At 32.3% G+C, this 27,077-nt stretch overlaps 1 protein-coding gene across 1 annotated transcript; it reads right to left on the reverse strand.

Moving 5' to 3' along the window:
- Positions 1–26,825, reverse strand: LOC129229397 (uncharacterized). The gene is made up of 9 exons (XM_054863696.1): positions 26,659–26,825; positions 14,036–16,087; positions 13,116–13,203; positions 12,946–13,025; positions 11,605–11,701; positions 11,274–11,438; positions 8,817–9,012; positions 2,725–2,831; positions 1–635 (listed from the first exon to the last, which is right to left on the reverse strand). The coding sequence occupies exons 1-9, from the start codon at positions 26,711–26,713 to the stop codon at positions 410–412; spliced, it is 3,066 nt and encodes a 1,021-aa protein (XP_054719671.1). The 5' UTR covers positions 26,714–26,825; the 3' UTR covers positions 1–409.
- Between the last annotated feature and the right edge of the window lie 252 nt (positions 26,826–27,077).

Raw genomic sequence — 27,077 nt, forward strand, 5'->3', positions numbered from 1 at the left:
CTTTATTAATAAATTATTTTCATACAATTTCGCAGATGTTGGAAATATTTTCTTCCTGTAAAAAGACTATACACATTTTGATGAGTTCAATAACCAAGAACATTAAAATAAATACTTTTTACCTTGACATCAAAATAAATTTAAAAAAATAAAACTGATATGTTATTAAATTTATAGCAACAGATGAGCCAGAAAACCGAGCAACAAAAAACTAACTTTACAAGTTAATTAGAATTATTTAAAAACTGGAAAGGGAAAAAAAGATCTATCCTGAAATAAAAATATGTTGATATTGCAGGATTTAAAATCCAGAGCTGGAAACAATTACGATAGATCTAAAACTGATAAGGACTGTATTTAGTAAAAATGCTCTACCTTTAAAACTGAATATGATATAAACTCAAATGCTTCATATACCATCCAGTGTCCCCACTGATTGCGATAGAGGGATGAAAGACGGCTGTTCAGGTAAAAGTCGCGATCTCCGAACTAAAACACTTTGACAATTTTCAGATGGCTTAGAGGAATGACTTTGTACTGATTCTTCTGTGAATGTCTGGAAATAACGGCTGACATTTTCCAAGAATTGCTCCTCTGATGCATTCGCATTTGTGACCTCTTTAACATCTTGTGGGCTTTAAATATAAAAATATAAATGTGCATAATTGTTCCCAATACATAATAGTTTAAACTTTAAAATTTGCCAAGCAAAAACTTTTTTTTTTGAGAGTTTCCACTAAATCAATTTAAAGTTAGTACAATATAATTGCAGTTTTTCTGCTTAATAGAGCAAAATTATTTCTATTTCTAACTTTAAAATAAAAGACCACATAATTGAATTTAATTAAGTTTTCATTTATAAAAATTAATCATAAATATGTTATACAGCTAAAATAGTTTATTACTAATATACAGCAAACTGTTTGAGCCAGAACAAAAAAGAAAAAAATAATCTACTCTAGCGAACATCATCACTTAGGAAATACAGTGCTGTGCAAATTAGTTGGGACTAGGACTTTGGATCCTTGTTACTGCAACTTGCAAGTCTCAACCTGCCCAAAACTGTCTTCTACTTGTCTGAACTTCTCTTTTTTTTTTTTTTTTGAGTACGACCAATTCGTCAGTTGGACATTGATTAATAAAGTTTGGTTGTGTTCACATGTGTTTCTTCTTTCTCTGCGAATTGCAGGACTTTAAAGCGATTTTCAGTATTTTTTTATTTTTCAGTTATAATGGATATTACCTCACGCAAAAGAGCAAAAATAATCGCACTTAGTGAAAACACCTCTTTTACAGTTAGGAAGATAGCAGAGGCTGTTGGGGTTGGAAAATCAAGTGTTTCACGGATTATAAAACTCAATGAAACAACGGGGTCAGTGGAGGCATCCAAGAAAGGGCGCTGCGGACGGAAACGTAAGACCACACCAAGAGATGATGCTCTGATCCACAGAATGAGTGTCATGGACTCTAAAAAGACCAGTGGCGATATTACAAGAGCCATCGCTGACCATGGCGTGGAGGTAGATGAGTCTACAGTTCGTCGCCGCCTTCTTGAGCGTGGTCGTCGTGCGCGACGCCCAATCAAAAAACAGCTCCTGACAAGTGAAATGAAGAAAAAAAGATTCAAGTGGGCACAAAAACATAAAGATTGGACTGTGGAACAGTGGAAAAAAGTTATTTTTTCTGACGAGACTCACTTCGAAGTGCATGGATACAAAGCAAGTGTCCTTCGTCACACAACTGGAGAGCCTCTTCGACCAGGACACATCCAGCAAGCCCCCAAGCACCCCCCAAAAGTGATGTTTGGGGGCTGTTTCACTGCCTCAGGGCCAGAAACCCTTCATCCCATCGAAGGGATGATGAATAGTGAGAAATACATCAAAGTATTACAAGAAAAACTCATCCCAACACTGCGGAGGAGGTTCCCGGAAGGCGACTGTGTGTTTCAGCAGGACCTGGCACCCTGTCACAATTCCAAGCTGACCAAAAGCTTTTTCGCTTCAGAAAAGTTGTCATTGCTTGAGTGGCCGGGCAACTCACCAGATCTGAACCCAATAGAAAACTTATGGGCAATATGCAAAGCAAGAATGAGGAGAATGGATTGTACAACCAAAGTGAAGTTAATAGAGAGTGTGATTAAAGTGTGGTTTCGCGATCCAGAAGTAAAAGAAATGTGTGAAAGACTAGTCAGTTCGATGTCAAAGAGAGTAAGAGCCGTGATTAAAGCAAAAGGTGGACATATCAATTATTAATGTATAGATAATAAATAAATAAACAGCTTTATGAATAATTTTTAAATTTTCCTGCTTGTCCCAATTAATTTGCACAGCACTGTACTTTCAAAATTCAAAACTTTGAAGTATCGCAACATTAATATTGAAGTGCAAAAGAAAAAAAAAAGATCTCACTTTTTTTAAAAACCAAAAATATCCTTAAGACCAAGTGAAGCTTTGTAAGGTACATTCAAATTATGAATTCCGGTAATAATAGTTCAAAAATTGGTCTAAAGGTCATGCTGGTTGTATGTACTAAATACAAGTGATTTGCTTTTTTCGGATTCAGGTTGCTTGTTTTCTTGTAATACTGAAGAAAAAAAAGGCTTGTAATCCTGTTTTTTTTCCATCGGACCCATAAAAAATCAATTGTCTTAGTTTTAAGTCCTTCCTTGTTATGCATTATTATGTCAAAACAATTCTGTCGAAATAAAAGAAAGAGGTTACATACCTGCTCTTTTTAGCTTTTTGAGGAGGATGAGGGAAGAGACATTTATCTCCCTTATCACACTCGCCCTTTGCATAATGAGGACAAATAAGAATATGAGCTTTATCACACTGAAAAAGTACATAAAAAATGGAATTAAAAAACTTGAATAAAAATTCAAAATTATTTTTCAAATATAAAAATGTACAATTAAAGCAGTGAGAAGCAAAGGGATGCAAGTGGACATTTTCAAGCTTTGAGTAAAACTTGCTTAAAGCTCTGGTCGTAGGTAGACATTCATTGAAAAGTGTTTCTAAATCATGCTGTGTAACAGCATCTACTAGGGCCACTAGTACTATATCTTGCCCCAAGACAGAGGAGAGGTCCACCTACCATTTGTACTGGTTGTCTCCAAATTTTTATTTTTGGCACTTACATCCCTTTGCTTCTCACTACTTCAATTGGGATTTAGATTAAGGTATAGACAATTTCTCTAATTGTTTAAAATCTAATAAATTAGGGTAACTACCCCAGTAATTGGCACTTTAAGAGTTTGTCTTTAAACTTATCTCTGTTTTCATTACTTAGAAAAAAAATATTCACTTGCAAATATTTTTGTCTTAAAGAATGAACATCTGTGCATCTATTTAGTTCACTAAAATCAAAAATATTCGAATTGAAATGTTTATAATATATATATATATATATATATATATATATTAGGGTGTCCCAAGATATAATGGCGAAAAAAAAATTTGTGAAATCGAATACGCATACCCTCCAAATTTTTTCCATTTCACCTCAGAAACGTGAGAAAAAAGTTTTATTGCGATAAAATAACGGGAACCCGTGCCGACTTGAGGTCAAAGTTGGACCTGAAATCCTGTACAGCGACTACAGTGGAAAGATTGCTAACTGTATATTTCCTTACTACACGCGACATCGATTTATTTGATGCAGATATTTGCAACAATATTAGACTACAAGAAACATTACTGTACATATTTTTATTTCAATGTTTGCTTTTTGCAGTCAGGATAGAACTTCTGGTGCTCTTGAACGCAAGGTAACACAATTAGTTTTTGTTCCTCATCAGCTGTTAGCAAACCATGAAAGTCCTGCATCATTTTTACCGCCCTTTCAGCTACATCGTTTACTGCTCTAAGCATTGAGACCGTCTTTGTCCCCATCAAGGAATGAAATATTATTGACCATACCGTAAAAGCTGGATAAAGTTTTATAGAGCAGCTTTTGAGATAATTGGGTCTACATTATCTTACACTTTTTTCAAGAAGCACAAATCTTTGTTGGGTGCTTTGACTGCCAAAATGCATTGAAGCCATGTTTCCACGTATATTGTCACTACAAACAAGCAAACATCAAACAATGCTTCAATTTCCTTCGTATCTAATTTTAGTTGTGAACTAAATAGTAATAGTTTTAGGGAGTAAATCGCTCGAGCCATCCATCGAACTTGGTGCATGGCTCCCGGTGATCTTATTTTAAATTCATTTCCAGTATCTCCACCTAAGAATATGATACGCAGTTCTATCAACTCTCGATAGTCATCCCTGACCGTAATATTAGTTAGTTCAGCACAGTAAAAGTCAAGCAAATTTTCCAAGTTAGGGTACAAGTTCGGAACAACTCCGCAGCTCCTCCATAGCAGTGTATTTTAGTGGAATAGATCAGTTCATATGTTTGACGGCGGCAAGCAAAGAAAAGCATTTCTCTATCAAATTTTTACTCAAGAATAGCGCAATAACCACTTAAAGGATCTGTTTTGGAAGCTGTAGTATCACAACAGAGAGTTTTGAACTTTGTCTTAGAGATTCCAATCTAAAACTCCCTTTCGAACAGCCTATGTTTGTTCTTTTCCTGTAGAATTATCCAGTTTAGACTCAGCAATGAGTTGTTCATCACATCCATATGAAATAACTATAGATAAGCGATCTTCTTTTGATTTTTGAGCACTCAAAGCAGACAACAGTTTCATATCCGAGGTAAATTCACTACATATGGTATACCGTGTACTGAAAACCAATTTTTATTCTTTCCTCGTACTCCTTCCACTTTTCGGTTCGAATTCTTTGAATTGAAGATTTATCAATGTTACACCCAAGTGCATCAATAGTAGCTTCAAGAATAAACACATAATCTCGTATACTTGGACACCTGTCCAATGCAGCAACTGACTTTGAAGTAATAAAATCGCTCCTCATTACATATCTACTTGTTCCAGGTTCTGGAATACTTGTTCCAGGTTCTGATATACTTGTTCTAGGTTCTAATAAACTTGTTCCAGGTTCTGATGTACTTGTTCCAGGTACTGATTTATATGTTTCAGGGAAATCTTCTGAATTAATATTTTTACTAGAGCTCGAAGAGGAATCTTCTTGTACAGGTTCATACAATTCCGAGGATGTTGAAGCGTAATCGTATTTCATGCGCCTGTTTTCTTCTTTGACAGCTCAAAGTCGAGCCCTTTCCTCTTTGACGGCCAGATTTTTAAATAGAAGAAGCATGTGCAATATTGAATAAATTGATTAAATTATTCTCAAATTCTTGTTGACTCTGCCTGAATACTCTTGCAGTTTCTTTGCATTTTTTTAAAAGTCTCTACAACTTTGATACAGGTTTTTAAGTATATTCACACAATTTGGCAACGATTTGGGGGAAATGCGTGCCTTTTCCCAAAAGATGATGCATTCCTGAATAGCGAGATTTGCACTTTCACTGATGGTTAAATTTACTTCTCAAATGTTATAAAACAAAACAGACAGAATTTGTCCGTTAGAGGAAAGTTTCAAGTCCGTAATTTGGTGTTTTACGACTTATATTAAAAATATCTCTTTTTTTCGAACTTTGAAATTCCACTGCCATGTTTCGTTCTCTATGGAAGGACTAGACTGCGCTCGCTGTCAGTAATGTATTCGTATCGACACGTTTGACGGTTTGCAAATTGCCACGGATAAGCCCCCCCCCTCTCAACATATGTTTTTCTGTTTTCATTTGTTTTCTGTGCACTATTTACAGCTGTTTTGAGCTTCACAAAGTATCGCTTCGCCAGCGTTCGCTTGCTTATGAATACACGTGCTATATGCACGTTGAGGCCTTTAGGCGCAAGTCGGCACGGGTTACTTTGCTTCAAATTGCATGAAACTTTTTTTTACAATGGTTTTGTTATAAAAGGAAAAAAATAAGAGGGTATGCATTTTAAAAAAAAGACTTTCATTTTCTTGGGACACCCTAATACATATATATATATATATATAAAGTTACCAAAATCACCAGTAATTGACACCTGATACCCCAGTGTATGACACCTTATGATCCAGTAATTGGCACATGTTAATAACTGAAAAATCACTTTATATTTCATTTTTAGATTACATAAAAATTTTTTATCATCATAAGAAGCATATATAATTAATGTTAATTTAAAGTAATTAGAGCACATAATTAAAGATAATTTTACACATTAATGTTAAATCCCACATTTTGGCGTTGAAAAAGTATTTGAGAGAAATAAAAATAAATTCAGAGCATTGCATGGAAAAAAATATCATTAGGTATGCAGTTTCAATTTTACGGAATACAGATATTTCCACAGAAAAAGGAACATTGACCCGATGATTCCAAATGACTATAAAAAATAAACCGATTCTCTACAGTCGCAATATCTGACCGATGGCCAAACATATGTTATTGTTTTTTTACTGTTTCTCCTAAAAATTTAACAGTGTATTCTGCAGGATTCAAATGAATAGTAGAAACCATATAATATAGTTGCTGAAAAAGTATCAGAAATCAAACTGGTGACATATTGCACAACAGTGTTTGCAGGCAAATGTGCCAATCACTGGAGACTAGCAAAACTGAAGCACTACTAAATGGCATTCATCATTATTTCAAAAATCCAAAAAGGGACACAAATATATTTCTACCCACTCAAAGTAACACCTTTCAACAAAACAAAGCTTTTGACAACAAAAATTTAAAATGTATTTTAATTCAGATTTCAATAGATTGATGTGCATGCTTCCCTTAAGCCAGAGAAGAAGCCTTTGCAACAAAAATAGCGGATTTGACACAAGCAACAATTGTTTCTCTTTCTTATGCACTGCTACCATTTTTTAACATGAATTGAAGTTATAATCTTTAAAGTAAATGTACATTCAGTTGGTATATAGCCTTCTACTTTTAAAAGATTGTATACAAATCTTATTTTAGGACATTTTTGTTGGAAGTGCCAATCGCTGGTAACCTGCCAATTACTGGGGTGTTACCCTATATAAAAAAATAAACTTAAAACAAATGAGCACTGCATTGTGCAGGAGCGCATTGTGTGTTAACTACTTTGAAATAACTCTTTGTAGCATATTAAGTTTCAAATATGTTGAAATAACGTTTTGCAAGTCCAAAAGTTCTAAAGAAAACTCTGTATCTCAGAGCCAGACTAATGTAAATCACAAAACCACTATTTGCAGGAGAGCGGGAAAATGATCGCTTGCTGCACACAAAAGACTGGACTCGTGCAGTTTTGGTAAATCAGAACAAAGGATTTTCTTTTTTAGGATCACGTTCATACGGCTCGATGTGGAATAGGATTCTAAATGCAATGCACTAATAAATGGAAAAAGTTGTAATTTTGAACTCAAGCTAGTCTGGCTCTGAGGTACAGGATTAAAGGCAGTTAAAAAACAGTAAAACATTTTTCCGTTTCTTAGTATGGTAAACTAAAATGACTATCATGTATGCCTCACTGTTTCCTTGCATTATTTACATACACATCTCTGTCATTTCTCAAAGACTTATGTTTATAGGGTTCACAACACTTTTAGGCTGTTTTGTATCACCCTTCTTATCAGCAAAAGCACAATTTTTTCCAGAAAACTGAATTGCTTTAATTTTTTACCGAAAATCTTGATTAAGTTGATATTTTACAAAATTACTAGCAGATTTTATACAGGGTGGCCATTCTTCAGACACCATGAAACATATTTCAAATATTTTATTTTGATTGTACTCGCATACATACAGAGATATGTTTAATGCCCTACAAGCGTATTTTATGCTTTGTATTCTAAATCAAAAGTGTAAACATGTGTTCCCCTTTCCCATATGCAGGGTGAATTCGACCTAATCTGCCAAGGAAAGAGGCTGTTAGAAAAGTCCAAGTGGAGCATAGAACCACCCATTGTGTCCAATTTTTAACCTAGTTATGGCAAAAAAAAAAAAAAGAAAAGAAAAGAAAACTGAGCCAAAAAAAAAAAAAAAAAAAATCAGAGATTAAGACCGATCTCTGAAAATCCTGGGAATATCTACACATAAAATAACATTTGAAAAGAACAGACAAAATACCATGAAATTAAACTTTTTCCATAAAGTAGGTACATTTTTCAGCAAGCTACAAGCTTTGAAACATTCCAAGCACTCAAAGTTAAATTGGCACCAAAATTTGTAAACGCCATTCTAAAATCGGATTTTTGGAGTGCACAAATAAAATCAGACAAACTTCAAGGGAAATGGAGTACTGCTTTGCAGCTACGCAACTTGTTTTAAATATTTAACTATTTAATAATCTATACACTTTAGAGCTTAAAAGTTTTAACATACACATTACTTATGTTTTTTATTTGAAAAAAAAAATCTCTAAATTCAACAGAAATAATCTATAGAACTTACAGATTTTTTTTCGCAAAAAAGGAGTTCCATGTAACTTTTAAACACATCAGTAATTTTCATTGCTATTTGGAAAATTTTAAAGTTATAAACTTTTTTATAAGATTAAAATTGAGCAATTTTGTAGTTTAAATTTTTTTTTACAGCCCTATTATGTATTATTACTATTATTAAGTAATGTTGATTGCTTGTTTGCAAATTATGATAAAAATTTGATTTTCTGTTTGTGAGAAATACAATTTAGCATAACGAAATAAACAAAATTTTATCTTCAATCCTTATTTACAGTCAGCATAAGATCTTCTGATTTTTTAGAGGAGAGTGATGAAACTTTAAAATTTTCAGAAAAATGCATGGTTCCTTAAATTTTTAAGTTCAAAAAAATTTTGAAAAAACTTGATGTCGATCTCTATAGCTGATCATATATTTACCTTTCTTCCTTTAGAGCAGTATCCTTGGACAAATTCCTTACATAAGTCAGAATTGGGGGATAATGATTCGTGCCTATATGGGCACTTATCATTTTTGCATGAGCCCAGCAAATAGTAAGTGCAAAGAGCCATTTTGCCCGGGCTGATTTCATGTGAAAAGGGGCAACTTTCACTTTTACATGTCCCTCGCAAGAATCTAAAATGTATATAAAAGTTTTTAACAAGTTAATATGGTTATAAATTCATCTGCAAAAGTAGATAAAATAAATATAAGTTTAAATTGGTACAAGAAAGCAACATATGAATATTTCCGTTCACTAGGTATTCAAATAGATTAAATTCTCACTTCTCATGTAATAAATCTTCATTGTTTTGATGAAATTGCGAGAATCAGATACTGAGAAGAAATGAGCTTTGTAAGTGATGTTTAAAAAGGAATTTCAACTTGTAACAACAACTTCAACAATTAAGTAAACTTAATCAGTTTGATATTTCTAATTACATACAGTAGAACCTTGTTTATCTGCACTAACCAGGACCAAAGACAATCCGGATGGTAGAAAATGGACAATCCCAAGAACAATAAACTCTCGATTACCGGCAGTCTTTCACATATTCCAAAAAAAAAAAAAAAAAAAATTCTGGTGATGTTTAACTGAATGTAGGTAACTGTTCCCATTTTAGCTTAACAAGTGAAATATCTATTTCTAGACAATCAACAGTTCTTTCTTCCCTCACCTTTGCAATGATATAAAGTTTTCCAATATCACTGAACCCCCGAGTATTTGAAACCTGATTTTCAGATTGATACTATTTACTGATTTTTAGATCTACACAACTTGCGCGAGTAAACAAGTGACTAAACAAGTAACCAAACAAGTTTTGTTCGTAGCTTTCCTGTATGTAAACATCATACATGTAATTTCATTAAAATGCATGTATGATGTTTGAATAAAGAACAATCACCCAAACCCTTGATCATTATCAGGGTTCATGCTAGCACAATTTCAAGTTGTTAGCTAGTAAATTAGCCAAATTTAAAAACATTGGCCGAATTTGAAAAGTCATAGCCAAGAACAAAGTAAAATTTTAGAAAGTATAAAATGCAAACACTTACTTCTGTTTAAAAATGCAACATACACTTAGATAAATAACACACTTGTTTGGCAAGGTTTCATTTTCTAGTGGAATCTATCGCTTGACATAATGTTGAGGATTAAGATATTCTTTATCTATGGAAATTTTGGAGAATTTTCTTTTCACAAAATCAGTGTTTGTTTTGCCTATTTTACGATTTTACGGCTTTTGCTGCAGTGGCGAATGCTAAATGCGGGTCCTGATTATAATTCATCTACAGTGGTGTTTAACTACCATAATTTACTGTACAATCTATGCAAGCGCTGTACTTAATCAAAATAAAAGGCAAATATACTTGATAGTTATGTTTTTTCTATCATAATTTAAAACTATCTATGCAAGCATATTTTTTTTAAAAAGGCTACAAATTTGAGGGGGGATACTCCGGAGATCTAGATAAACGAGGCTCTAGTGTACTGTTTTTAAGTTTGCACATTTTTATAACCCCATATTCACTAAATGTGGAAAGAAAAGTACCTTCTTTCAAAGATTTTATAAATATAATTAGTGTTTCTTAAAAGCAATATTGGAAGTTATTCAACAAATAAAATAAGAAAAGGTCTATCTAACAAGAATTTTACATTTGTAAGCAAAACATTGTTGATTATGAATGAAGACACAGGAGGAGAACTTTTAAAGTTTCCATCTAAAGGAAACATAACTTAAAAAAATTGATAAAACTTTTTCAATATTCACTTTTCATTGCCCTACTATGCAATTGTAATTTAAAATTCTAAATTAATCTTTGCTCTGTAACTTTAAAAATTAACTTGCCAAAATCATCTCTTATTATAACCATTGAGCTCTAGAATACAAGTAGAATATGCTTCTTTACTCACAAGCATACTAGCCAACCTTCGAAGAAAAAAAAAACAGGAGATTCCACTTTGAATTCTTTCTTTCTGGGTTCGTACCTAAGAGAAAGCTCCTGGCCTTTGCTTGCATTCCTATTGGTTCCTGATCGGTTTATAACTTTGTCATTGGTGTTTGGCTAATCCGCTGTTTTTATCTTTTAAGCTGCATGCTTATCTGCTCTTGGCTTTTGTCGGATGTCTTTTCATCCATAAGCTCAATATTTTTTGCATTGAAAAAGGCGTTCCCTGTAACGCCGAAACACGTGTCTGCTGTAATTTACAAATTTGTGCTTTTACTTACGTTGTTTGTTCTGACTATTCTAGCTTTATGGTTATAATTAAGCAATGGACAAAAAACTGGTGAGCTAACAGCATAAATTCAATACATATTCTAAGTAATTAAATAGTTCAACATGTCCTAGTAATTTAAACACTATCACAAAATAAATACAGCTGTAGTCCTTACCTTGTACAGACAGCAATTTTGCTGGGATCATGAATAAAAGAACATTTTATTCCTTTATTACATTTGCCAAACCGATTATAAAACATGCAGTAAGTATTAACCTTCGTTGAATTTTTTCTTGTACTTTTGATGACAGCTTGATTTATACTACGATGCAAGACTCGACTGTAAGTTAAAAAGAATTATTTTTAAAAATCAGTCAATATTGGACAAAATAATAGAATTCTAACAAAAACTTACATTTGAGAGAGACAATTTCAAATTTATCAACATAGTAGATATCAACTCAAATTTATCAACACTGTCTCAAGATAAGAATAGAAAACTTTACCTTGCTAAAAGTTGGGAAACTGGAGCAACAAACTTTGAATTTTTATAGAAAGTTTTTCCATAACCTGATGCAAATTTACTCCTATAACCATACCTGGCTAAAATACAAAAATTTTTCAGGTAATTGAAAGCAATTTATAGCACTAGATAAATTTCTCAAGAATAAAAATAAGTTTGTTCAAAAAGGGTTTGGTGATAAAAATTGGTGAATTTAATCATTATTTAAATAGTTTAAAATTATTATGATTCATCAAAAATTAAAATTTTGTCTAAATATTTTTTTTTTACATTTTATAAATTATTCAGACACATTTGAAATGCATGAGAATTACTTGATACATTAGTACACTATATTTAAAGTAACTGAAATGAAGTAGTACACGTAAGTTACTTTTTTCTACAATAAACTCCCGAGTATCCATGAGATATGTTGGAACGGCAACTAGATTACAAATATTGGGTATTACCTACAAAATAGGGAAAAAATGATTTCAGTTTAAAGAATAGCTACACAGATCACTAGCACTCAAACATATGTTTACGCTAGAGCTAAAAAGGATAGCAAATAGAGCCAGGCACGTCATTTCGAATTTCTCGAGGGGGAAGGAGGGTGTATACTCAATGTAAATTGTACCAAAATACACCAAAAATCAAGCCCACATACATTGGATTCCAAAAGTCAGGGGAGGAGGCAATTACTCCCCCCTGACATCCTAAATAAAAAGCCTCATAAAATCTATAAGATAATCGCTCATCATTACAAATGGATTACACATACCTTATCAGATTGTGCAAGCAGATTAACTGAAATAGATGGGGATACAGATTAGGTTACGACAAAAATGTATAGAGGAGGGAAGGGGAATGTTTTCAAACAAAACTAGTTATGTTCAGTAAGTTACCGCCTTATAGCCAGGGCTGAGCTGGCGGTGTATTTCATGCAAAATTAGTTAGTTTACTAGAGTTGATAAGCATGGGGAAGGTAGGGTTTAAAAATAGTTCTAACTAGTTAAGTTTCCATGACCTTGAAAGGTTTGATGTCATTGGAATGGAGGGAGAAGAAAGAAATATGAGCCTAAAAATAATTTTTGCACTTGTGATGTTAAAATGATGCATTTTGCTAAACTCAGTAAATCATTGCCACCAAAAAAAAAAAAAAAAAAAAGAAATCAAACGCATGAAAGACTGGATAATCGGGAGTTAGCTGTACTATTGTGCTAACCAAATTATTAAATTTTCATAACCAACTAGATTAATTTAAAAATAATAACAGTAAATTATCCTGAATATTCCTTCCAAAAAGAAAGAATATTTGATTAAACAATCAAAATATTTCACTCACCAGGCGTGAATCTTCTTTTGTATAAGGAACTTTTCTTCACCTTCATATTTATCTTTGAATATCGATTTGTGCTTAAAAACCTGCATTTATAATTATTTTCAAAGAAATTAAAATCAAATACAAGCAAAAAATAACAAAATTCATTATTTTTTTTTTTTTTTTTTTTTTACCTTATTGCATGTGGATTATAAAATGCAGCAGAATAATATCCATGTTTAGTATGTCTTGGCTTACTATAATAGGGTCTTAAGTGATGGCCTAAATAATAAATATTTAAAAACATAAATAAGAATTTAAAGGATATTACAACAAATACATTGATGTCAAAAACATTCAGAATGTAGCACTAGTAGAAAAAATGTGAAAAGAGCTAATAAAAATTCCAGTTTGCCTATGTATAATACAGTAGTGCCTGTTTATAGCAAAACTGTATACAGCAAACTTATGTATATATGTATTTTAACGACTATAACATAGTAGCTTCAAATCCGCTTCACTGTTTACTGTGTAATATTTAACTTTTTATAACAAAGTTAAGGCTATTACACAACTTTTATTTGGTCCTTTCCATTTTGCTGCAGTAAATGGACGCAACTTTTATAAAGGTTACAAGTGTTATTGGTTTGGAATAATGCTGAAAAATATTTTAAAAAAAGTAATTGAAGGAATGAAGTTATGAAAAAAAAATCCAGAAACTCTATAGACATTTTACATTTTAATTCCATTTAAGGTGATAAATACAAGAACGGCTTAATGCATTCATTGTATTTCATTATCAGCAATGCAGAAGGTAATGAAACCACGAAAAGCTTTGGATGTTGAAGCAAAATGTTGCAACTTGTCTGCAGACATTGTACTGATTATGCTTAAAATTTGCAAAGAGCACACAAATGTAAACCCACCCTAAATGAAACATATTTTTTCAAGTGGCCTTTGAGATATTTCCAATCTCTTGCTATGGGATGGTAAAAGGTAAGAACAAAAAACAATACAAGTATCTGAGCTGTGAAAACGATGATTGCTCAATATTCTTGATTAAAAATTTATATTTATGCACACAAATTAAAAGAACATAATGCAAAACACATACCTTTAGACATTTTATGTCTTGGCCCTACAAACTGCTTATGTGATGGCAATGACCTTTGTTTGTATAATGCAACATATTTTGTTTTTATCATTTTTGCAGTTTGAGTAACTGGGCTGGAATTTTTATTTATAATTTTGTTTTTGCTTTTATATAATCTCTTCAGCAAAACTGGTTTATGAGTTGAATTTCGATGAATATGAGACAGTCTGTCTGCAACAAATCTTTGAACTCTATCTGATTTCTTCTGACTATTAATTTGAAAAATTGATTTATTTATAAAGATACTTTGTTTTGGGGTGGATAATTTGTTAACTACTTTATATTTGGAATTTAAAACTCTAGGTCTTTTAATTGAATTTTTATGATGTGAAACATGAACATTTGTTTTATTTTTTACATTATGGGTAAGTTTAAAAATGGGTGTAACATTAACAACTTTACATGCCTTCATATTTGGCATTTTAATTCCCAATTTAAAAGATGGGCTCTGAACATTAGATGAATTATTTACCATTTTATCAACATTACAAATCTTTTTACTAGAACCTGACTGAATGGATGCTTTTGATATAGAATTTCTACTAGTTTTGTTGATAATTTTATATTTTGTATTCAAGACATTTCTTAGTTTTGGTGAACATTGACTAATCTGATGTATTTTCTGCAGATGTAGCTTTTGAAGACGTAGCTTTTCTGCTGACATAGCTTTCGAATCGACTGCTTTAGTTTTTACCAATTTCAGAGCTGAAAGCTTAACATGTGATCCACTGTTTTTATTTACAACTTTGTACTGAGAAGAAAATATTTTCCTATTTGAATTTCTTCTTGTTTTTACATCATCATTGGTTTTCGATAATGAAGTTGATGGAAGATTGTGCAAATTTGACCCCAAAGAAACAGTAACAAAAGATCCTGCGCCAGCTTTATTGCTCACATTTTTAATTTCTAAATTCCTAATTTCTCTCAATTTTGCAGCTTTTAAATCACCCACTGGGTTACTTTTTCGAAGTTTAGCCATACAGAATTTATTCACAACTTTTAAATTGCTTGAAATAGTTAGATCAGACACTTTTCCCTTCTCTGGTAAAAGATGTTTTCCAACAGAACTCCCAGCTTTGGTAAGAATTGAGCTTTTTAGACTTTTACAAGAATCACTGTCTTTTGTAGATTGCTTCAATTCCTTTGTGAGAGATATAATATCATTCAAAATCTGTGAGTATGCACTAAGAGGTTTACTTGAACATTTTTCCAAGTTTGTATCTAGACTCAAAGTTTTTTCTCTAATATTACAGGTTTGGGACATCTTGGGCACATCTGCAACTTTTGAAGGCCCAGGGCTTACTTTAACAACTGAATCCACTTTTTTAGTAGTTTCAGTTGGGTTATCAGAATTTTTTGCAAAAGGCTCTGTAGTACATTTAGGGGAGAGAATATTCAACTTTAATCCTAAATTTCTTTCATGGATCAATGGCTGTGCTGGAGCACTGCATAAAGCATTTTTTGGAGAAATAATTTTATTAAGGGGAGTAGCTTGAGGATTTTTAAACTGTACCCCCAATTCATTTTTTGGAGCACTAACTTTATTAATGAGAGTTGTTTTAGGATTTTTGAACTGAACCCTCAATTCATTTTTTGGAGAACTAATTTTGTTAATAAGAGTTTTAGGATTTTTAAACTGTACCCGTACCTGCAAATTATTTTTTGGAAAATTAATTTTGTTTATAAGAGTAGTTTTAGAATTTTTATACTGTACCCTAAAACTATTTTTAGGCGAATTGATTTTGTTTATTAGAGTAGTTTTTGCATTTTTATACTGTACACTTGCATTATTTTGAAATGGAATATTTGGTTGTGATGAGATTCCTTTTGTTCTGTTCAAAACATATTTACTATTAAATTTTGACACATTAGAATAATTATATGTCTGTTGAGTTTGCCATTTTCGTGAAACATCAAGAACATTTTGCTTCTGTGTGGGAGGTGAAAACTTGGGCTTGTCCATTGCTATAGCATTCAACTCTTGCTTTGTCTTTTCATAATCTTTTATCAATGCTGTAAAAAAAATGCAAAATGTAAAAGGCATAACAAAATATCAAGTTTAAAAAAAATTCCACCTAACACATAATTTCATTGCAAAATTTAACTCATATATTTAAACACTTTCAGAAAATATGCTTTAATATTTCATTACTCAAATACAGTTGTGTATGTTCCAAGCCCCTGGTTTTTAGGACTGTTTAGGAATTGAATAAATACCATTATGCATAAAATGTTTTATTGCACAAAGTTGCAGAAAAGTGTTTTGATGTTACAAGGACGCCTTTTTAAATGCAAAAGAAATGAGATTGTGGATGAAAAGACATCCCTTTGCTTGACTCCTCTTGCACATTCGCAAAAAAAAAAAAAAAAAAAAAAAAAAAAAAAAAAAAAAAAAGAGCTAATGTGTTTAAATTACTATAACAAAGTTTCCGCTATGGTCGCATTTTTCGCAAAATGTGAAAACACTAGCTCAATAGCGAAAATAAAGCAATGCATTTTCCCTTTTTTGCTCAAATAAAAAATAATTTTTAAAAAAAGACAAAAATGTGTGATCCTAGAGAGGAAGCATGCATAACAGTCAACTTAATCTTTTTAAAATCTAATCTAAAATGCTTAAACTACTATTAAGTTCAATAATACTCAATCTTATCTCGCATTATGTCCCCCTCTCCCCTAACTGCTTTATTAGGACGAAGGAACTGCAATGTTCTAAAAATCAACTACAGTCGAACCCTAATATATTGAACTTCCACATATCGAAATTTTCTATATATCGAAATCGAAGCAAATTTCTTTGTTCATTACATAGAAAATTTTTTTCTATATATTGAAATTTATTTCAAAACATTCGTAGGTTTTTTTTCCACTTTAGACTTTGTCTCATGAAAAATGAAGGTTAGCAGAAAAAATTATGATCACTAAAGGTTGCTACGAAACTCATAAGGAATCTGGGGCTTAGGGGTGTGTAGATAGGGTTGTTGTTCCGTTCTGGAGTTCTTACATTCCCTCAAGTTTATTTCAACTCTTAGTTGCAACCAGTAACACTAAAATCAGTTTCAAGTTATCCCTATTGTCTGTTGATTATCATTCCTAGTATTTTTAGCTTCAGTAAAAATCATTCAAGTTAAGTAGATTAATTTTTTACTTTTCTCTCGATTGCATTGTTAAAACGAAAATCCCCTAATGTGGCGGTTCAAGTTGAATTGTCGAAGAATGAAGGTGTATGAAGGAGCAAAAATGTAACTTCTGTTAAATTTTTAATTAGTAACTTTCATTTAATCCAATGCTCGTTTAAATTAGAAGTTGGGTTTCAAGCACAAAAATTAGTTTTAATTTTAATTAGTTAATTGTAATGTTTGTCACCCCTGAACCTCAGATTCCTTATGAGTTTTGTAGCAACCTTTAGTGATCATAATTTTTTCTGCTAACCTTCATTTTTCATGAGACAAAGTCTAAAGTGGAAAAAAACCTACAAATGTCTCGAAATAAATTTCAATATATAGAAAATTTTTTTCTATGTAATGAACAAAGAAATTTGCTGGGATTTCGATATATAGAAAGTTTTGATATGTGGAAGTTCAATATATAAGGGTTCAACTGTAGTTGATTTATGATAAAATAAGATTATTTCTATATATCCAAATTTCTATATATCGAATTTTTTTCTGGCAATTTGCTACTTCGATATATGGAGGTCCGACTGTTATGTGGTTTTTAAATTTTACGGAGGTTAAAAAAAAATAGCTGCTCTGTACTTATTTCTTAAAGATATCACAGATGAAATATGAATTTTATTTTCAAGTGGAGATGAAACAAACTGAGACATTAAGAAAGATATGAAAATGTGTTTTTGTTTTTTTTAGCAAGCGCTAAGTTTATATTTGCATTATGTTTGGAAGAAAGGAAGCAATCCAGTTGGCAGTCAGAGAATCTGATTTTTAGCAGGGGGTCAAAAAATTCAAGACCTGGGCCGTATGTTTAAATACATGACTGTCTTCGCTAAACAATCCTCTAATGCAGTGATGCTCAACAGACTGGCGGCTCTAAATTTTGGTTTTATTACAAATCAAAAGGCATGATTATTGACAATGTTACGAATTTTGAGCCAAATATTCAGAAACTGCTTTCTGAAAATCAGATGCATTTAATTATTGGTTTTTAACTTTTAATCCTTTTACATATTTTTCTACGTTATTTCAAAAAATTTGAAAATTTTATGTGTGATCTAATTTGCAAGAAGTATTTTAATGTAAGGAGTAGCCCTTGGTTAGAAAAATGTTGGGTACCACTCCTCTAGCAAGCAAAATCAAATAAAAACTATTGTACACACTTGTATTAAGTGAAAAAATTAGTCCTCTAAATAAGGTTCAAAATAAGTCGATTGACTTTTATGGAAGTTGAAAATGTTGTAAGAATTTCCCTTAGTACAGGGCTTTCGCAACCGGTGTGCCGCGGCACACTGGTGCGCCGCGACAAGGAACCCGGTGTGCCGCAGTATTTTCGTAGTTATATAAAAAGAAAGAGCCTTGACGTATGTTATTTTAAAGTTACGACCAAATAGCGTTTGTATCGTTCTGTAACTTCTCAATTTACCCTGTCGATCATGTGCAATAAGACATACCCAACAAGCGTAGAGGCGGGATTTGCTGTCCCATCTCTTTTAAACTTCTTGTGATCCTATTACTTTCAGTTTTTGAAAACGGATTTTAATTTCCAGGAAATCAACTAATTATACAGAATGTTTTCTAAATTTTTCGCAAACGGGAGTATCGTCTCCCCTCCCCCAGAAATTTTAACCCCACATTTAGCTTTTGTTTTCCTCTTTTTCAGTTCCGATACTAATTTATTTTTATCCTAGTTTCTCAAAGCTTGGTTCTGAGACTTAGTAAAATAGAAATTAAAACCATACACTGTTTCCTCCATCGTGAAGCTCTCATGGCAGAACTTACCAGAAGAGCTGAAGTCATGAATTTCGAGGCCACGTAATCCTCGCCTTTTCTCCGTACTTTGTGAAGAAATGGGGGCAGATCACCACTCTCTACTTCTTCATACAGAGATTCGCCGACTTTCATGTGGTGCGGTACTATCAAGAATTTTTGAATTGAGGGACGAAGTACGTTTTGATTTTAAAAAACGAAATGCAGTACGCCAGTTTGTTGCAAGACAAATATTGGCTGGAAAAACTAACGTACATGCTGACATTTTCGTAAACCTTAACGAATTGAAGCGGAAAATGCAAGGACAAGGGGGGAATTTGGGTTACATGTATGGACAAGCCAAACGGGTTCAAATCAAAAATTCAGCTGTGGAGAGAAGTAGTTCGTGGCTCATTGACATGTTCAAATGGACGGTCAACATGGTATGTGAAGAAAATGGCATGGAAGAAAAGCTGCTGAATGTGGTGGCAGAACATTTAGTCATACTTCAGGACACGTTTAAGCACTACAGTAAACCATGGTTACTTTGATACAGGTTTCGCATATTTCGTATTGTAGCACCCTCATTTTTCAAGATATTTCAACAATTCTTGAACCAAACGATACTTAACATCTCAGTTTTAAATTGCCGTTTGAAATTCTTCGATATATTGAATAGGGAGGGAGGGGGTCATTTTTGTTTAAATTAATGTTACCCTCATTATTCGGGGTTACTTTGTAACAAAGTGTTTTCTCCATATAAAACGACTGTTCGGTGGTTTTTAATAAAGTTACTCCATCCAGAAGATAGCATAAGTTTTTTTTAATAACAAAATTCATTTTTTCCATTTTTTGGGGTTTAAAAAGCTGGTTTTAAATGAAAAATGGTTCTTAACTCACGTAGAGTGGTTCCTACCACTCTAAACATGCTCATCTAGCAGGAATGAGGTTTGAATCAAACTAAAAAGAGTGAAATTCATAGGAAACTTCTTTTATTATAAAACATCAGTTGAAAAAAGCTTGAAATCACATCGAGCGTGTTTTTTAAATGTAAAACCACAGCCACCGTAATGTTTTTCTTCATTTCGACAATAAAAAAAATATCAAGGTAACTTCACTCGATTAGAATCAAATAGAACTTGAACTAGAACTTGAAAAGAATGCATTCAAAAATTAAACGCTCGAAAAGAAATTAAGAATAAGGCACAGGAATCACAAACTTTTAAAAATAAATGAGGCACATGAGATCTTTCTCTTATCGTGAACCTTATCCAAGGTGCACTCACAGCAGTCTGTGATCTATGGCTTCAAGTCAACTGAAAACAGTGCATTCTCAGTGAAACCTCATGGCCATGTTCATAATTCCCCATGTATCAAAGTTACCCCTTCAACTTGTGTTGTTTTATGTTTTAATTCCTATTAAATCGTAGAATTGAGTTACAGAAATAATAAAAAGACAAAATCATCTTAAATAGTTGTGTAATCAGAAAATAACTCACCCGAATTCAAAAGGTTACTCAGTTGGTGGCGCCAGAAGAGGTTAGGACAACAAACTGAGAATAGCTGATATCACGGATAACACATAAATCAGTGTTGCCAAAACCATTTTACTGTTTCAATCAATTGGTGATGTCAGCGCACTCTGAAAAGTGATTCTTGAAACCCTGAGACCACCAGGGGGTTGCCAATTGTAAAATTAAGCTCGCCAGAACGGTTCAAAAATAAAAAACAGGTTTTTATAAAGTTACCCCGTCAGTCTAAAGTAACCCCGGTTTACGGTATTTCAAGAATAGTAACATGGAACATTATGACTGGATTTGCGATCAATTCTCTTCATCTGCGGATGCATCAGTCAAAGACCTTTCTTTGAAGGCCTGAGAATAACTTATGGACCTCAAGAGCGACCGTACTCTTATACACTTAAGTTGAGCGAAGTGACTCAGGACGAATTTTGGTTGTTTGTTAAAAATGAGTATCCCACCATCTCTTGTCTTGCTATTGATGTGCTGCTACCATTTTCAACTACATAGCTTTGCGAACTCAGCCTCTCAGCCCTCGCACTTATAAAAAAACAGTAAGTGATCATCTCTAAAGAGCCTGGATCAAGAACGTGTAGCTCTTTCCAGTATAGAGCCCAACATCAAACGTCTTTGCAAAAATTAGTGTCAAACGGAAGTTAGGAGCTAGGTTTTAATTTCTTGCTTGCTTTCTTATTGAAATATTATTTGATAAATTTTTTAATTGCAGTGTACACTTTTATGACATGGTTGACAGAAATGCTTTGAAACATATGAAGCACAATTTTCTGTAAATAGCTATAGTTATGTTGTTCATTATCAACCTCAATACATTCGAAATATTTCTGCTTTCTAAATAAATTTAAACGTTTGTTATAATTGTTTTATTCAAACGAAAAAATTCCCCCCCCCCCCCCCCGTCTTTTTACCAGTGAATGATAAAAACATTTCTATATTACCACTTCGAAATTAAGTTCAGTGTGCCTCGTTGATCTAGAAATTTCTTAAGTGTGCCGCGAAGTAAAAAAGGTTGAGAAGCACTGCCTTAGTATTCAACTATTTGGAATCTTACCTGGTTTTTGTCTAAAATTTTAATAATTAAAAAAAAGAAACACTGACATTCTTTTGTGAAATTTATTTAATATACAATACAGAATTTTTTTATTTGAGATCAAGAACACCGGTAAACCAGAAAACTGGTAACTTTTTGTTCGATTTTCTTGCCTTTTTAAAAGTAAGCATTTTCGACAATTTCTTTAAAAGTGAGCATTTTTTCTAACTATCTTAAAGAGCATAAACAATTTCTTTACAAATATAGTATTACTCATGTATAATCTGGGAATTTAGTGCAAAAACAAACTTCTAAGTTAAGGAGTCATTTGACACACCGGGCAACATTTCCAAAATATATTCCCGAACGATGACAATCAAAATTCAGACTTTTCCACAACTTTATTCCAGAGTTCGAAAATATCATACTGTTTTCGAAAATATCCGATACTTTGATATATATTGGGTATTTTCAATTACCACAAACTAAAGTCTTCAAAATAGTAAATGCATCCTCAAATCATTCTTTATTTCCTTATATTATAATTACAAATATAGACTTAAAATTAAGTTTTTTTTAAAAATTTATATCTAATGTTTCATTTTACATTTCTATCAATTTTAATGGAGTTTATTTAATATCAGCTGAGTTTCACTCATTTTTCTTCTGTTAGCTACTTTTACAATTATACGATTCAGAAATAAAAAATATACAAAGCTCTCGGCAGTCATAAGACATTTTCTTTTCCTCTAGCCAATGTTTAATATTTATTTAGGCACTTTAAATAGGTATGAATTAAAACTGTTACATTATTTATCATTTTATGAATGTAAAATAAAAAAGGAATACTATATTACTGTGTTATATTAATGATGTATTAATACATCATAAAAATATAGTACATAACTTTTTGGTTACTTTTAATAATAAATAAACAATATTACTATTTTTACACTGAAAATACCGTAGTTGAAAAAAATAATATCGAAAATATCATGATACTTCGGTTCTTTCAAATAAAACTTTTAAATACTTTCTTATTTATTAGCATTACTGAACAGTTTTTCGTATTTTTTAAGAAGCATTACTTTTTATCATGGTCTCATAATTAATTGGCAACAGGTGATTTTTAGCGATCCAGAAAACTCAGAAATTCAGATATCTGGGATAGCAATGGTCCACAACATCCTGGATAAATGGTTCTCTACTGTATTATCCGACTATTACCGTTTTATTCAACACTAATTACAGCAAAAACGGCTATAAAAAAATCTCTAAAAAAGCTGCGCTTCGTAATTTTCTCAGAAAAGTTGATAACAGGAACTGCCCTAGAAGAAAAAAAAAGGGGGGGGGGCAGGAAATTTAAAAATAAAACTTCAGCATCAAACTAAAATAAACAGAAAAAAATGGAATCTCAAAAAATGGACGCTTAGGGTAAAAAACGGACAATAATGAAAACAAACTACAGTAGATCCTTGTTTTACGCGAGTTTATTTTACACGGTTTCGATTATACGCGGTTTAAGATTTGACACTTTTATTTTATTTTACGGGGATGAGTTTTTGTTTTACACGGAAACAACAACCCTACTAGCAAAACTTCTTGCATCAACCTTGACAGATCTTGATATTATACTGACGGCGTCAATATTGACGTGTATCATACTGCATAAAGCTTGCATAAAGATTAAAAAGCAATATTACAATAAAGACACATATGCAACATTGCATTCATCTAAAAATATCAATACTAGAAGACCGTTATAACGCACAAATTGGGACCAGAGCTTTTGCGTTATACATGTTTTTGCATTATATAGATCATTTCACAAATTTTGAAACTATTATTCAGAATATATCTATATATTAGCACTTCAGAATGAGTTTTATCTGCAATGAGTATTAAAGCACCAATATTACAATTATTTATTCACAAATAAATATGTTCCACAATCAAAATCCTGCACTTCTGCTAGCTTCATGGTTTGCATAACAGCTGCATTTTCAAGAGCCATCTGGCATTTTCTGTTTACTATGAGTACTAATTTTCAATTTAAAAGCTTTGAAATAAGATGGAAAGATGAAAAACTTTCAAAATTTAATTTGCCTAACAATTTTTATTTTTGCAAAGCAAAACAGAGGGATTTTTTTTATCTTCAAAACCTATTGTTTACTTCTGAAAAGTAATGCAGTTTATAGAGAATTGCATTATACAGGTCGGCGTTATAACGGTCTTCTACTATATTGATATTACCTTACAATAACAACATTGTATATACATGTTGACGCCGTCAAGATGATATTGATTTCATGCTGTCGCCGTCAAGGTAATTAGTACACAATAGAACAGGTGGACCTTCGTTGATACTTGCGCATGCGCACACTTCTTTCTACCTAGCGTCCCTCGCACTGCTGGCACCTCTTCCTCCTTCGACCTTATTCGATTCAGTCGGTTCAGAGAGGAGCTGCACGTGGCGTTGCATTCTTTTAGGCTTCGTTAAGTTGGTTGCTTAGTTATAAGTGTGGAATAGTATTGTTTCACATTAGGAATAACCAGTCTTGCATAATATAGACGAACGCGCGAACGGCGTTCGCAGAAACTTTTTGGCTCTGCAGAAATTTTTTTTCAAACTGCTAACGTTGATTTAATTTTTTTTAATGGAATTTTTAAGAAAATCCCAGAGTTTATTTCTGTTGAAGTCTTTCTCCAAAAGCCTTTCGAAGCACATGTGTAAAAAAAATAATGGTTTCGGCAGTTTTCTTCAGTTGGTGAAAAGTAAGAACTAACTATATATGTTACTGTAGAAAAAAATAAATGATTTAAAGCACTTTTTTTTTTGTCTCTTTCATATTTGAATACAAATTAAATTTTTTATTCAAGGTGAGTCAGGCAAAATAATTATTTGCAGAAAATTTCCCAAATAGGATTTGTGTTTGCAGAAAGTTTTTCATTTTATCTAAGTCTGGGAATAACTTATGAATAACTGATAACTGCATTTGTTTATTAATATAGTACCAAACAAGACATATCGCAGACGATGTGCGATCAATGTTAGAAATGGCCGAAAATAACTTTTTCGTCCCTAGACTTTGAAACAAAGGACATGAAGCCCAGAATTTCGTATTATCACTTCAATCTCACGAGTAAGATTAATTTTATTCAATGGTTATTTATGTTATTCTTTAAGATAAATTCATATATTTTGTCCATGGGATATTTTCAATGCTGACATCCATTTGGAAATGTACTTTATTGTATTAATTTCTTCATTTATTATTTTGCTATCTTTACTCTTAAATGTGCTATAAAAACCTCCGCAATTATCAAGTATTACACAAAACGAAGAAACTTTCATTTTTTAAACTAAATTGCGAGTATTATTAATACCTTTATATGAATGTCTGATCAGATGTCAGCTTTAAGAAAATATTCTTAGACTAGAAAACTATCTTGAAGAATAACAGAAATAATTGAAGAATGAAATTTAATTCTTGAGTTTTAAAGTGAAAATAATACAAATAAATAAATAGATAAAAAACCTTGCAAACGTGCTGATTTCATACTGTCATGTCAATGTATCCTGACATTTTCCTGTCATATCAGTACGTATGCAATATTACAAAAGCAAGATCATCTTGCCTAGACCTTGATTTCATGCTGTCATGACAACATCTTGATATTATCCTGTCATATCAATATGTATGCAAGATTACAAAAGCAAGATCATCTTGCCTAGACCTTGATTTTAGCCTGTCATATCAATACGTATGCAATATTACAAAAGCAGCCTACCTTGATATTTTCCTGATATTATGCTGCATACACCTTGTCAGTCAATATTGTGGTAGCCTGCTGACAGCATAAATGGAGTAACATAACAAGATTGAGGCAGCATTCATGCAGGCAGCATTCATGCAAGATGATTTTTCTTGCATGTCAACCTTTATGCAATACTGAGGAAAGATATTTTGCTTACTAGGTGTTAGACTCGTAAGTCTCCGTAAAAAATATCTTGCCTCAGTATTGCATAAAGGTTGACATGCAAAAAAAAAATCGGACTGAATCGAAGCAGGAAGATGTGCCAGAAATGCAACGGACGCTGTGTAGAAAGAACTGTGTGCATGCGCAAGTATCAATGAAGGTCCACCTGTTCTATTGCGTACTAGTTACCTTGATGGCGACAACATGGAATCAATATCATCTTGAGGCATCAACATGTATGCAATGTTGTTATGTAAGGTAATATCAATACTGATATTTTAAGATGAATGCAATGTTGCATACGTGTTATTATTGTAATATTGCTTTTTAATCTTGATGCAGTATGAAACACGTCAATATTGACGCCGTCAGTATAATATCAAGATCTGTCAAGGTTGATGCAAGAAATTTTGCTAGTAGGGAAAATAAATATAAAAAAAAGTTTATCAATTCAACACTTATAAAAAAAAATATGTGGGTTGAGGAGTGTATAGTGAAACTTATTGCAGAAAATCGAACTGATCAGCTAATTTTTTGATGAAATAAAAAATGATTAGTAAAAAAGGGGACCAACGTACCCCACCTCCCCTTATTGCACGTACATTAGCATTTGGAGGTTTATATCACAAGAAAATGTTCAATTACCATTTTTGCAAAGCTTCAATATAGAGTTAATAGGTTTTTTCACTAGAGTTGTTGGCCCAAATAAAAGCTTTTAAAACGTGGTTATGAGAATATTAAGGAAAAAAATCGAGTGCATCCCGAAGCCAAATCTTTTCGATTTTTATCGGAAATCGTCTGAAATGAAGTTTTTCTAAGAAACAGTTCTTTTCTGTCTTGTGTAAATGTATGGAGAGGAGGGGAATCCAATTACACGCCAATATATAGGGCAAGCACAGTAATACATAAACATGCATTTTGATAAAAAATTGTTAATTGAAATTCACTGAAAATACTAGAGCATTTAAATTCAACAGTCACCGCTTGAAGCATCAGTTTACGTTAATTGATTCAACTTATGTAAAACTAACATGGATTGTAAATTTCTTTTGAGTAAAAATAAGGCAGTTTCAGTAAAATAAGGCATAATACGAAGTTGAAGTTTTCAGAAAATCCTACTTTTATAGTATTGGAGCTTTTGCTGGAGTTCTTTCATTCTATTTGAATTTTCCATTCTCACACTGGAAATTATTTACTAATTAGTAGACTAAAATTCAATTAAAAAAAACATTTAAAATCACTGATGACACATCCCTTACGCAACTTTCATACACATTCTAACGAAATCACGAAATGACGTTTGCAACTGCGCATGGTAATCAGTATAAAATCGTTTGCGGCTGCGCGCATATTTACTATTGTTTAGCTTCTTTCCAAATTTGTAATGTTGCCAGATGTAGTACTATTACAATTAATTTAAAATTGAAAATGGAAGAAATGTCTAAGCAGGGACTTACACGAAAGTATAGTGCCTAAAAAGAGTAGTGTGCCGACCGCCGCTGTTTTCCCCGAAATTCTTGAGGACGAAATTGAGGAAT

This window comes from Uloborus diversus, chromosome 9 (genome assembly GCF_026930045.1).
Source record: "Uloborus diversus isolate 005 chromosome 9, Udiv.v.3.1, whole genome shotgun sequence".
Classification (NCBI taxonomy): domain Eukaryota; kingdom Metazoa; phylum Arthropoda; class Arachnida; order Araneae; family Uloboridae; genus Uloborus; species Uloborus diversus.

Coding starts and splice junctions, on each gene's coding strand:
- LOC129229397 (XM_054863696.1), bottom strand. CDS start 26,713: ATGGAAAATTCAAATAGAATGAAAGAACTCCAGCAAAAGCTCCAATAC. Junction 13,026..13,115: donor TATAATCCACATGCAATAAG/GTAAAAAAAAAA, acceptor TTATAAATGCAG/GTTTTTAAGCACAAATCGAT. Junction 636..2,724: donor CAAAAAGCTAAAAAGAGCAG/GTATGTAACCTC, acceptor TTATATTTAAAG/CCCACAAGATGTTAAAGAGG.